Source organism: Plecotus auritus (assembly GCF_963455305.1).
Source record: "Plecotus auritus genome assembly, chromosome: 1".
In the NCBI taxonomy this organism is placed as follows: Eukaryota; Metazoa; Chordata; class Mammalia; order Chiroptera; family Vespertilionidae; genus Plecotus; species Plecotus auritus.
Window position 1 is genome coordinate 73,224,715 of NC_137770.1, and position 12,203 is coordinate 73,236,917.

Here is a 12,203-nt window from a genome sequence, read left to right on the forward strand (position 1 = left end):
CAGAGGGGTTGAGGTGTTCCTGCTCAGCTTCTCTAGATTCTTCTCCAGAGCATCAGAGATTCCTGGACGCTTTGCTGTCCCTTCTCTCGGGCTCCTATCAATCCCTGCAGGTAGACACTTGTCGGAGTGACCATGGGAGTTTGTTTATAGATGTGGCTCCACACCTAGGTGCAGGTTTCTTATGGAGAAAGAGGGACCACTCCCAGGATCCCAGACCCTCTGGCTTCTGTGAAAGGGAGAGGCTGGGCTGGGGCCTGGCTCTGGTCCTCTGAGCTTCCGGAAGTATTCCGTCTGTGGGGCCACATTATGCACCAACTGACCTTGTGAGAATTTTTCAGCTTGGGTGGGGAGCTGTCCCGGAGCCTCTTCATAGCTTGCACTGGGGAGTCGCTGAAGTAGGGTGGCTCCCCGTCCACCATCTCAATCACCATGATGCCCAGAGACCAGATATCTACCTGCAGGAGGAAAATGTCTCTGACTCCACTAGCCAGAGTCTGGCCCCTTGGTCGCAGCATGCTGCAGTCCGGGGAGGCCACAGCTGGTCTCAGTTCTCCTTAGTGAGTTGACCTCCTTCCTGGCCACTGGCCCTGTGGGCAGTTACTTCCTGCATGAGTGACCTTGACTAGGGACACAGCTGTCAGCCACTCTCTGAGAAAGGACATCACACATGGGGAAGCCTGGCCATACCCCTGGCCCTTGAGCTGAGGACTAGCATTTTGGAGACCAGTTTGTGGCAGCAAAGTCACAGGCAAGAGCAGATGCATCCATGAAGGGACAGAGGGCAGTGAGGCAGGGGGTTGACTAAGTGGGAACCTGAGAAACAGGGTTATTTTTGATGGGCGGGGCCAAAAGTGTTAGAGTTGTGTATTCCCACGCCTCTTCCGGGAGGACTGGGGATGGAGGGTGTGGTTACCTCGGTGGCATACAGAGACCTGGAGATCACTTCAGGAGCCATCCAGTAGGGAGTGCCCACCAGGGACTTCCTCTTAGGGACGTCTTTGCTGATCTGAGCACAGAATCCGAAGTCTGACAGTTTCACCTGGGGTTGGGGTAAGAGGGAACAGGGAAGTGGTGAGTTAGGAGGGGGAGCTATGCTGGGAGCAGGGCAGTGGGGAGCATGGGTGTGCCAGGGCGGGGAGGGTCCTACCCTGCCATCGAGGGTCAGCAGGATGGAGTCACTCTTGATGTCCCGGTGAATGACGCCCTGGGCGTGCAGGTACGCCAGGGCCTGCAGCACGGCCTCGCACACAGTGGCGATCTGCTCCTCGTTCAGCCTGGACAGGGAAGGCAGGACCCCGTCGGGAGAGAATGTTAGCTTTGGCTGGGCTGTAGGACAGACGGGCTGGGAGCCCCTGGTACCAGGCCCCACCGCCCCTGGGCCTGGTGTGTGGGATCTCAGGTAGGACAGAGCCCTGGTGGAAATGGGCCTGGGCCTAGGCTAGACCCCACCTGCCCTCCCACTCCCCTGAGGCCCTTGGGTCTATGAATCCAAACAGACAGGTGAGCTCAGGACGATCGGATAGTTTCCCCAAGTCTGCTGGGCCCGAGGCCGCCTGGAACCCTTCCAGGGCAATGGTGGGGCAGCCAGCACTTGGGACCCAGCCCTCCAGCTGCCCACCTGACTTGGGAGATGATGTCCGTGAGGGCCCCGCCCTGCAGGAACTCCATGAGCACCCACAGCTCCTCGCCCACCAGGTAGCTCTTGTACATCTCCACCACGTTGAGGTGCTGGTAGTCCCGCATGATCACCACCTGGGGGCAGGTGGGGATGCCTGAGTGCCGGTAGGACCCACTGCCCTGCTTTCACCTGAACAGCCTGGCTTGGTGTTCACTGCCCATCCCAGATGCCCACCCGCATCCGCCCTCTCCTCCCACCTCATTAAAGAGCAGCTCCCTGCGCTGCTGCTTCCTGAGGTCCATCATCTTGACGGCCACCTGGCGGCCTGAGTGCTTCTCCCGGGCCAGGCAGACAATGCCGGTGGAGCCCTCGCCAATCTTCACGTAGCTGTCCAGCAGCAGCCGGGGGTCACCCTGGTCCACCACCATCCTGAGTGCAGCCTTGAACTGCTCGTGTGTCACGATGCCCGTGTCCTCCCCAGCCAGGGCACCCTTGGCTACTGCGGGGTCCTGGGGCAGGTACAGGTTGCTGGTGCTGATCTGGGCGTGCCGGGTGCGGGGAGAACCAGCAGGGGAAGACCGGCCTGGAGGAGGGCCGGCGGCTGGGGCTGTGCGGAGGGACTTCTGGGGGCTGCTGGTATCTGAGGTGGTCAGAGGGCTGAAGGTCCCCATGGGCTGGTCTGAGGGCAAGGACTGGGCCTTGGCCACCAGGCTTGTGGGGGAGTCTTTCTGTGGTGGCCGGAATGAGGGGTTGGGCTGCAGGGAAAAAAGAAAGACACAGAAAGGGGTTTCACTGGGGGAATGTTTGGAGCAAACTTCCGAGAGGCAGGGGGTGGCTGCTAGGACCCCAAGACATGGGCAGGGTTAGGCAGGGCATCACACCAAACTGGGGAGGTGCCATAAGCAAAGATTTTCAAACAGAGCTGAAGCCAAACCACAGTTCTGCTCGGGAAACCAGCCCCCCATGGCTCCCAGCTGAGCAGACCAAACAAGAGCTCTCTACATCCAATTTGCCTGCTCCTGGGAAGACAAAAAAAGCAGAGTCCCTGGGGTGCCCTTGTGCTGGGTGTTTCTTCCTGGGGAATTGACAGCCAGGCCCCAGGGAGGCCACTGGGAGGCAGTCCCCCCTCTGCTGCAGGGCTCCCTGGGGAATCTGGGTCAGAGGCAGTGGCTCCCACGGCTCTCCCACCCAAGGCCCCCGCAGGCGGAAGAAGCCCTGTGGTGTTCCCCACAGAGGCCCACAGAGCTGTGTTTCCACCGGGGGGGGGGGGGTTCCAGCCCCGCGCCCCGCCCCCTCCCCTCCCCCCGGGGCTGGGGATATGGTTCCAGAGCAGAGAAATCTGGGATCAGGAGAGTAGGTCCAGCCAAACCCAATTCTGGGGGCAGGGATCCCGGGGAGGTTTTCTAAGGGCTCCCCAGAGGAGCCCCTCCACTTGCTCCCAAGCATGAAACTCCTGCCTGAGGACCCCCCACAAGGAAGGAAAGGTAGGCCTGTCCTGTGGGGAGGGAGGGAAGGTGGCGCTGAGAGGTAGGCTGGGCCCACCCCTGAAACCCTTTGAGGCTCCTTGCCTTTCTGGGTTCAAGCTCTCCTGCCAGCCCAGCCAGGAAATGATCCCCTCCTTGGGGTTCTCCCCAGGCAGCTGGCATGTGCAACATGACTAAGGATTTTGTGGGTTGTTTTTTAAAAATATATTTGTATGATTTCAGAGAGGAAGGGAGAGGGAGAGAGAGAGAGAAACATCAATGATGAGAGAGGATCACTGACCAGCTGCCTCCTGCACACCCTACATTGGGGATCAAGCCCGCAACCTGGGCATGTGCCCCGACCAGGGCTTGAATCGTGACCTCCTGGTTCATAGGTTGAAGCTCAACCACTGAGCCACACCAGCCCGGTGAGGATTTTGTGTTTTTAAAGGGGGCATGGGGAGAGGGCCCTGTATAACCTAGGGGACCTTCAGGCGCTGCAGAGGCTTCTCGGAACTTCTCAGAACCCATCACATCTGGTTGTCTAGGTGCCCAGGGGCCCCTGTCCTGATTCCTGGAGCTGAATCAGCTTCCAGGAAATCTCAAGCAGTCCGCTTGGGCTGAGTTGCTTGGGCTGGGGAGCTCTAAGTCTGGGCCTCAGGCCCTCCTGGCTCATCCAGCACCTTTTCAAGCTCTTCAGCACCCCGCCCCAGGCTTCTGGGCTTCCGCCCCACCACAGTCCTAGGCCTTGTTTAGGGTCAGGGTGTCCCTCCCTACTGAGCTGAGAGCCCCGCACTGACATGGCCTGGGACAGGAACGTGGTGTGGTGGGGCCACTTGAGGTCTTCTTTTGCTCTTTAGCCAAAGTGAGTGACCACAGACCAAGCTGTCTGGGCTGAGTCCCAGAGCCCTAGGGCCACAGGCCTCCTGTAGGCACTCCTGGCACACAAGGCCACTGGCAGCCTGACCTTCCGGGCACCAGTGCTGCCATGGGAGCTGCTGTGAGTGTCCAGAGCCAGCACCTGGCATATGCTGAGGGGCAGAGTGCTGGCTGCTGGCTTGGTCTGGGGGTTCCTGGGGCTTCCCGTCTGAGGCAATTTGTCTAAAGCTGTGGTTTTCAACTAGGGGTGACTTTGCCCCGCAAGAGGCATTTGGCAATATCTGGAAGGATTTGTGGTTGTCCCATTGGTGGGGTGCTGCTAGCGTCCAGTGGGTAGAGACTGGGGACACTACTAGATATCCTACAGTACACAGGACAGCCCCCACGCCAAAGGATCGTCTGATCCAAATGTCAACAGTGCCGGCTGAAGCCCTGGCTCAGAGTGGCGCAGGCCTGGCTTAGAGATTTTCTCTAGAAACATGTGCCCACAGTGCTGAGAAGGAAAGCACTTGGCTGGATTTGGAGCTGTGGCATCTCCAAGCCCAAGACACCCACCCCACAGGGGATCCCAGCCCACTGTCCTGGTCCCAGTGCAGGGCTGGAGTGCACAAAGCCCAGAGCCTTCCCTGGGTGCCTGGGGCTGGTGCTGACTTAGAAAGGCTGAGGGTCCAGGCCACTCTCCAAACTCCCCAGCCACGTTCAGGCTGGACCAGCTGGCACCATCACTGAGGGGGAGGACCCAGGCTCGTCCTCCAGGGCGGGGAGCCGCCATCACTGAGCCACCCGTTTCTCAGGTCTGACTTAGGAGTCTCATGCTGCCGCCTAAGCTCACTTCTGCCTGCCCCTCGGGAAGGAGCTAGAGAACAGTGGCTGCCAAGACAGAGAAGCCCCGAGCCAGGCCTCTGTGCCTTCCTTCCCTGAGCACTCCCGACACCTTGGCTGTCTCACCCTCTCTGACTCAGGCTTCTGACTGACGAAAGTGGGAAAGGATGTTACCACAGACAGGATGCCATAGGGCATGTAAGAAGCACATTGTTCTCTGCCTGTCCAGAAATGTCACTGCGAGGGCCCCCTTCACCGTTTTCTTTCTTTAAGAGAAATATGTGCATTTTAGACTGTCACACAGCCCAAGGCAGTCCTCCTGCTACTCCGGATGCAGGCAAATTCAATCCTCTCGCCTTTCAAACGGCACACAAACTTGAGAATAAGTCATTCCAGAAATGTTAATGCTAAAGAAAGCGCAGGCGGGCGGAACGGTCACGGAGGAGGCGCAAGCTGAGTGCAAGCTGAGTGCGGAGGGAGCGGCAGTGCAGGAGCCTCAGCGGAGCCTCAGAGGAGGTCGGGCCCGGTGAGGGATGGAGGCAGAAAGACGGTCTGAGAAGAGGGAGGCAGGAGAGCCCTCCTCCCGGGTGCTGGAGCCCCTATCTCGGCTGGAGCCTGGGTGGGGGTTGCTGGGCACTGGGGGCAGGGGAAGGTCTGGGCTTTTGTGATTAAAAATACTGTTTGTCTTCTTCCCCTGGCCGGCTTGGCTCAGTGGTTGAGCATCGACCTGTGAACCAGGAGGTCATAGTTCGATTCCAGGGCACATGCCCAGGTTTCAGGCTGGATCCCCAGTAGGGGGCGTGCAGGAGGCAGCCAATCGAAGATTTTCTCTCATCATTAATGTCTCTCTCTTTCTCTCTCCCTCTCCCTCCCTCTCTGAAATCAATAAAAATATATGTTTTTTAAATGCTGCTTTTTCGGGGGGTATCTGCCAACCACCCCCCAGGGGGCAGGAGTGTAAGCTGGGTGCACATAGCTCCTCTGAAGCCCCCAGGAAAACGCCCTGGCTCACAGCCTGACTCACACATGCTAAGCCTTTGGAGGACGAGGACTCAGTTGGTTCAGGGTAGAATCCTCAGTTGAGGCTGAGCTGGTTTCTTGATTATTTTGTTCCCTCATGCTGTCCCCAACCCAACCCCGTAAATGGGGAAGGCCAGGCAGGGCCTGTGCACCTGACGTGTTGTGCATTCCCCAGTGGACGCCTGCCAGGCCACCTCCCGGCCTTGCGGAGAGTGCCCGAAGGCAGCCCCGCTCACCTACCTTGCTCTGTGGTGCAGGGCCTGGCTGGCTGCTGCTCGGCGGGGCTGTGGCAGGAGTTGACAGGAACATGCTCCGGAACAGCCTGTGCTTCAGGCTGCTCTCCTGAGTCTTGGGGCTGGGGCTGCCCTCCCCGCCCGCCCTGCCTGCGGCCGAGCCCACCAGGCAGGACTGTGGCCGGGCCTCCTCAGAGCCATGCCTGACAGCTTTGGCCCCACGCCTTCCCGTGGCTGCAGGGGGTGAAGTGCCAGGTGGGGTGCTCTGCAGGCAGGCACCCAGCTGCAGGCAGCGCTGTGTGGCACCCTGGAACTCGGCGGGGCCCAGGGACTGTGCCTTGGTGGCCAGCCCATTGGGCGGGACCCGTGGGCTCTGTGGTTCTGGCCATGGCACCTGCCGGCGGCCTGCCGGTGCACCCCCATTGCAGCTGAGGTAGAGGTCAGTGCGCTCAGACTGGGGGCTCTGCAGGTACATGTCTGGGTCGGCAGTCCAGGTCTCCTCCCCCAGCAGCCCCAGGGACTGTGCCCGCCGCCGGTTGGTGTGGCTGTGCCCGCGAAGGGTGTTGGAGCTGATAACTGACAGCTTCTGGATGTCGTTGAGCAGCCCCGAGATGTAGCCGTCTGTGGGCACAGAGCTGCCCCGCACCACAGTCTGCAGGAGAGAGGAGAGCGTGGGTGAATGACCTATTCGCGGCAGGGAGGGCAGCCGGACCAGGCCCGGGGGCCTCCCCAGGGACCTTGAGGAGGAACACCTAAGGACCTTGCCTGCTGTGTCATCCCCCCATTCCTTAAATTTTCAGTCATTTACCGGGGCCCATGGCAGATCTGGCCTGTGCTCGTGCAGAAATACAGGGAAAAGGCCCATTTTCATGGGGCTCTCAGTCTAGCAGGGCACACAGGTGAGTAACCACGGGGTTACAATCCAGAACGCCAAATGGTGTGGGCAGCTGAGCTTGGGGAGCTAAGGGGAACCATCGAGACGGGGCCACCCGGGGCCCCCTACCATTCTCCAGCTCTGCCTGTGGCCTTCTGGGAAATGTGCAGAGCCCTCTGAGGAGGCAGGGACGAGGCCAGGGCCCTCCTCCTCACACACTGGCTTTGTGGCCTCTAAATCCTGACCCCAACCCCTCCCAGGTTCTTGGGTCTACCCTTCTTGACCCACACAGCTAAATCCCCCAGTCCCACAGGGGCTGCAGGTCCAAATATTACCTGGGCACGCTGAATACAGAAAGATTATTTGTTGTTATCTGAAATCCCAACGTTATTGGGCAGCCTGCATTTTATTTGCTCTATTTGGCAACCCTACCACCCTTTAGAGGACTCCCCAGGCTCCTCCTCCCTGGGTTACCCAGGGAGACACAGGGCTGATGAGCAGGGAATGAAAACAGCGGCTAATTGACAGCTGGTAATTAGGTGGTTCCTCCAGGTGCCTTTGTGGTTTGGCCAGACCAGGGCATCTGTGGAGCGGGAGAGGCTGCGCTTGGCCTCACTCTCCCGCCGCCCACCTTACCTTCATGGGCTGGAGCTGCACCCGCGTAATGCGCGAAGGGTCCACCACGGGCTTGGGGCGTCGCAGAGTGTCCAGGATGTTCTGCCATTGAGGGGGGAGGCCCACAAACTTGCCTTCTTTAGGGTCAAAGGAGGTGTGGACGCGGTGCTGGAAGTTCTGTGGGGCTGAGATCTCAGGGCGTTTCTTCTTTTTCTTGCGGAACATGGTGCCTGTGTGGGAGGGGCAGGCTGAGCTCCTGCAGGGCTTCCAGGAGCCTGGGCCCGGGGAGCAGGGGTGGCTGCAGAGGGTGGTGGGGCACCAGGCTCTGGGCTCTCTCTCCCCGCAGCACATCTCCCCTGTCTGGGCCCAGAGCTTCCCCTCATCCCTCATCTCTACTTCCTCAGGAAAGTGGCTAGCTCCCAGCAGAGGGTCCCACAAACAACAAAAGCACCATATTTAAGGCAACAGACTAAAGAAAACAGGTGTCTGTCTTCTTGTCTGTGCACATCCCTTGTCGAGCAGGCAGACTCTGGGGGGGTGTTCTTATAAAACCCAAAGCCCATTACCATTATCGTCCACTGTCGAAGAATTAAAAAGGGGGGAAGGGAGGAAAGCCGGCCAGTGCATTTTATGAAGTGAGCATGACCTTGACTCTTCAACCAGACAAGGTTAGTACAAGAAAAGGAAAATTTAAACCAACCTCACCTATGAACATAAATGTGAAAATCCTAAACAAAACCAGCAAGTGGAATCCAATAATTTGTTACAGTTTGTTTGTTTTTGTTTTCTCACAATCAACTAGGGTTTGTCCCAGGATGGTTCAATGACAGAAAACCTGTTCATGTGTTTATACACAACGTCCATAAAAAGACAACCCACCGAGTCACAGACACGCTGCTCCGTCTGGGACCCTCCTGTTACCAGGCGCTCCGTCCTAATTCTGGAAAGCCCTGAGGGGGGCTGTCTCAGGGGTAAAGCTCTCCAGGCAACAGAGAGCCCACCCCCTGGGCCTCTTTTCTGGGTCTCAGAACTCTGACTGTACAAAACATCACTTGCAGCCAACCTCCTCCCTCTCCCTGCTGATGTGGGGTTTTCTAAGGCCCTGGTGAGGTCCCTCAGCAGCTCAGAGTGGTGTTGGCATGCGGATTGGAGAGAGGGAGACTGGAAGCGGCTCCAGCCTCACCTCAGGGAGTCCCTGACGGGTCCTCATGTGATGTGAGTCAGGGTGCCCACTGAAGGCTTTTGTGTGTGAAGCAGCTCACTGGGTTTTTAAAACTTTTCTTTATCGTGGTAAAATACACTCAGTGGGCTCTTAGGTTACCTGGAAAAGTCACTTCTAGGTTTCAAGAAGCATGTTAGTTTCCCTGAATGCTTGGGTCATTCATCTATCCGTAGGTCTGGGGTATCTTCGGATCCTGGGGCATTTCCTCTTGGCTGCTGCTCTGGACACAGCATTTTCCTGGGCACTTTAGCAGGTTCCAGAGTAGGTCACAGACCTGGGAGGCACTTGGCGCCCACTCAGAAAGGCTGCCGGCTCACAGCCACAGCTTCCCGACGAGAGTTCACCAGGTGTGAACCAATCTGAGTCCCTGTCATACCCCTTGGAGTGTCAACTACTTTTCGGGACCTTAAGGTTCAAGAGTCCACCAAGCACCCGCTACAGGCAAAGCCCCCTATGCAGGACCCCCAAGAACCAAGGACTTCAGAGTGACATACACCTGTTTGAGTGGCAGGTGAGCTGTAGGGAGTCGCCCACTAATCTAAATGCCCTCAGTGGTCTTCATCTATGAAACGGGGTTAATAAAATATATCTCGAGGGTTTGGGGAGTATTAAGTGAGCAGATTCCCAGTAAATGGGGGCTGTTCCTGTTGCTGTGTTACTTCTGTGTATTCCTGTCTCTAAGCTCAGGGCCCTACAGATGTAGGAACGTGAGCAGATACTAGTCTGGGAGTGATGCCAAACCCCGACCTCAGATTAAACTGTCAAGGGGACAGGCCTGACTTCTGTGACCTCAGGCCCTCAACAACTCTCCCCTATGTTGACTCTTGAAACTTTGATAAAACTTAATCTCCTCTCTCTCAGCCTTTGGCCACAGAAGGGTCTTCGTCCCTCAGTCTGTCCTCACAGCATCTGACACAGACCCTCTATCCTGGGCTTAGCTTAGCTGATGGTTTCACCCTATTCCCCAACTCTGTTAACTCCTCTGGAGATACAGGGACACATCCAAGAGTTAAAGAAGAGCTGGCTAAGGCCCTGGCCAGGAGCTCAGGTGGTTGGAGCGTTGTCCTGATACACCAATGTTGTGGGTTCAATCCCCAGTCAGGGCACATACAAGAATTAACCAATGACAGCATAAATAAGCGGAATAACAGATTGATGTCTCTTTCTCCCTTCACCCCTTCCTCTATCTCTAGAAAGCAATAATAATAATAATAAAGAATAGAAAAGTTGGCTAATACTTCCTCCCCCCAATAACATTTCTCTCCCCAACTCCCTTGCCCAGCCCAAGGACCCAGCTTTTGCAGGGGACAGAATCTTTAGCAAATCATCTAAATGACTCTAGGATCCCTGAGGCTATCCCAACAATTCCAGAACATTCTCCACAGAGGCAGAAAGGCCTGAGAAAAGGACTCAACTGTTGAACACCCAGTTGGTATCCAAGCTGGAGAAATGGTCACAGGAAGAAAAGAACTCTCTCATTTGATGTCAGAAGTGTTATCAGGGGGAAAAAAACCTCAGATACCATTGAAAGTATCAAACACCTAGGAATAATCTAATGAACAATGTGCAAGTTTTCTACACTGAAAAGTATAAAATAATGAAAGATATTAAAGAATGTTCATAAATTGAAAGACTCAATATTGTAAAAATGTTCATAAATTGAAAGACTCAATATTGTAAAGATGTAAATTATTCCCAATTAACCTACAGATTTATTTTAATCTCAATCAAAATCCCAGTGTGTTTCTTTGGTGGAAATTGAGAAATTGATTCTAAAATGTACAGAGAAATGTAAAGAACCAGGAATAGCCAAGATAATCTTAAAAAAATTTTTTTAAATTGATTTTAGAGAGCGGAGAGAGAGAGAGAGAGAGAGAGAGAGAGAGAGAGAGAGAGAGAGAGAGATATCAACATGAGAGAGAATCATCCATCGGCTGCCTCCTGCATTCACCCTGACTGAGGATTAAACCAACAACCTGGGTATGTGCCCTGGTTGGGAATAGAACCCGCCCCTTTTGGTGTGCAGGATGACGCTCCAACCAACCGAGCCACACTGGCCAGAGCCAAGACAATCTTGAACAAAGTTGGAGGATTACGCTACTAGATATCAAGGTCTATTATAAAGCTACATTACTTAATATAGCGTGGAACTGGCACAAAGATTGATGACTAGACCAATGGACTAGAAGGGAGAATCCAGAAATAGTCTCAGTCATACAAGGTCACTTAATTTATGACAAAGGTGACACTGCAGTATGGTGGAAACAGATGACCTTTTCCATAAATGTAGTGAAGCAATTAGATATCCATATGAAAATGAATTCATATCATCCCTCAAAATTAATTGGATCTAAACGTGAAAGGTAAAATAATAAAGCTGGTGGGAGTGGTGGTGGGGACAGCAGAGGGGGCACCCCATGTCTGGCCATCTCCTGTCCCAGGGCCCCTGTGAGTGACTACCTGGGGCCCCTACCAGGTTTTCTTTGTCCAAAGCAGAATTTTTTAAAAATGTTTATAAGAGTTTATTTGAGCCAAATTGTGTATGTGCATATGCTAGGGAGCAAGATCTGACATGCTCCGGAGAATAACAGTTTTGCAGCTTCTCTTATGCATTTGCAAGTAAGGAAGAAACATTAGGAGGATCACATGAAGGTGGCACTGGATTACAGGACAGCTACAATGATATGCTCTCAGGCTTTAAAGGAGGGTCCGAAAGGTGTGTTAACCTAGATGCACAGAAACAAAGGACAGGGCTTGCTTAAGGCAAAGATAAGCCTTTCACTAAAGAAGTTATAGGCCTGGCTGGCGTATGACTCCCCACCATAACCTGCCCAGTTAGGAATTTATAATCAGATCACCATGTAAGGTTACTTTCCACAAAACCCCTTTTTCTTCCACACCAAAGCAGAATTCTTAATGTCGCAGGTTAAGAGTTGGGCTTCTTTCTAAAGATTTCACCTAGGCCCTGGCCAGGTAGCTCAGTTGGTTAGAGTGTCATCCCCATACGCTTGTAAGTTCCATCCCCAGCCAGGGCACATACAAGAACCAACCAATAAATGCCTAAATGAGTGGAACAACAAATCGATGTATCTCTCTCCCTCTCTGTTTCTCTCTCTCCCTTCTTCCTCTCTCTCTCACATAAGTAAATAAAAATTAAAATAAATAAAAATAAAAATTTCACCAAGATTAACTTGTAAATGTAGTATGAATGCAATGAATAGTTGAAGGAAATACAGCAAAATATTTATTGTTGTTGTGTTTGACTGGTGGGCTACAAGTGATTCTTCCTACCTCATCTTTCTACTCTTCTAAATTTTCCTTAAAGATGATAGACTGCTTTTCTAAAGAAAACACACACACACACACACACACACACACACACACACACACGTGTTTTTTAATATATTTGTATTGATTTCAGAGAGGAAGGGAGAGGGAGAAAGAGATAGAAACATCA

At 54.3% G+C, this 12,203-nt stretch overlaps 1 protein-coding gene across 3 annotated transcripts in view; it reads right to left on the reverse strand.

Annotated features, from left to right (window-relative positions):
• The window catches only part of LOC308248114 (serine/threonine-protein kinase PAK 6), a 59,910-nt gene that overhangs the window by 2,653 nt on the left and 45,054 nt on the right, over window positions 1–12,203 (reverse strand). For all 3 annotated transcript variants that reach the window (XM_080668126.1, XM_080668125.1, XM_080668127.1), the window contains exons 4-10: window positions 7,546–7,754; window positions 6,043–6,687; window positions 1,876–2,373; window positions 1,619–1,752; window positions 1,148–1,274; window positions 914–1,039; window positions 321–455 (exon numbers count right to left, since the gene is read on the reverse strand). In XM_080668126.1, coding sequence (XP_080524252.1) covers window positions 321–455; window positions 914–1,039; window positions 1,148–1,274; window positions 1,619–1,752; window positions 1,876–2,373; window positions 6,043–6,687; window positions 7,546–7,749 — 1,869 coding nt within the window. In that variant the 5' untranslated portion in view covers window positions 7,750–7,754. The remainder of the gene's footprint in view (window positions 1–320; window positions 456–913; window positions 1,040–1,147; window positions 1,275–1,618; window positions 1,753–1,875; window positions 2,374–6,042; window positions 6,688–7,545; window positions 7,755–12,203) is intronic.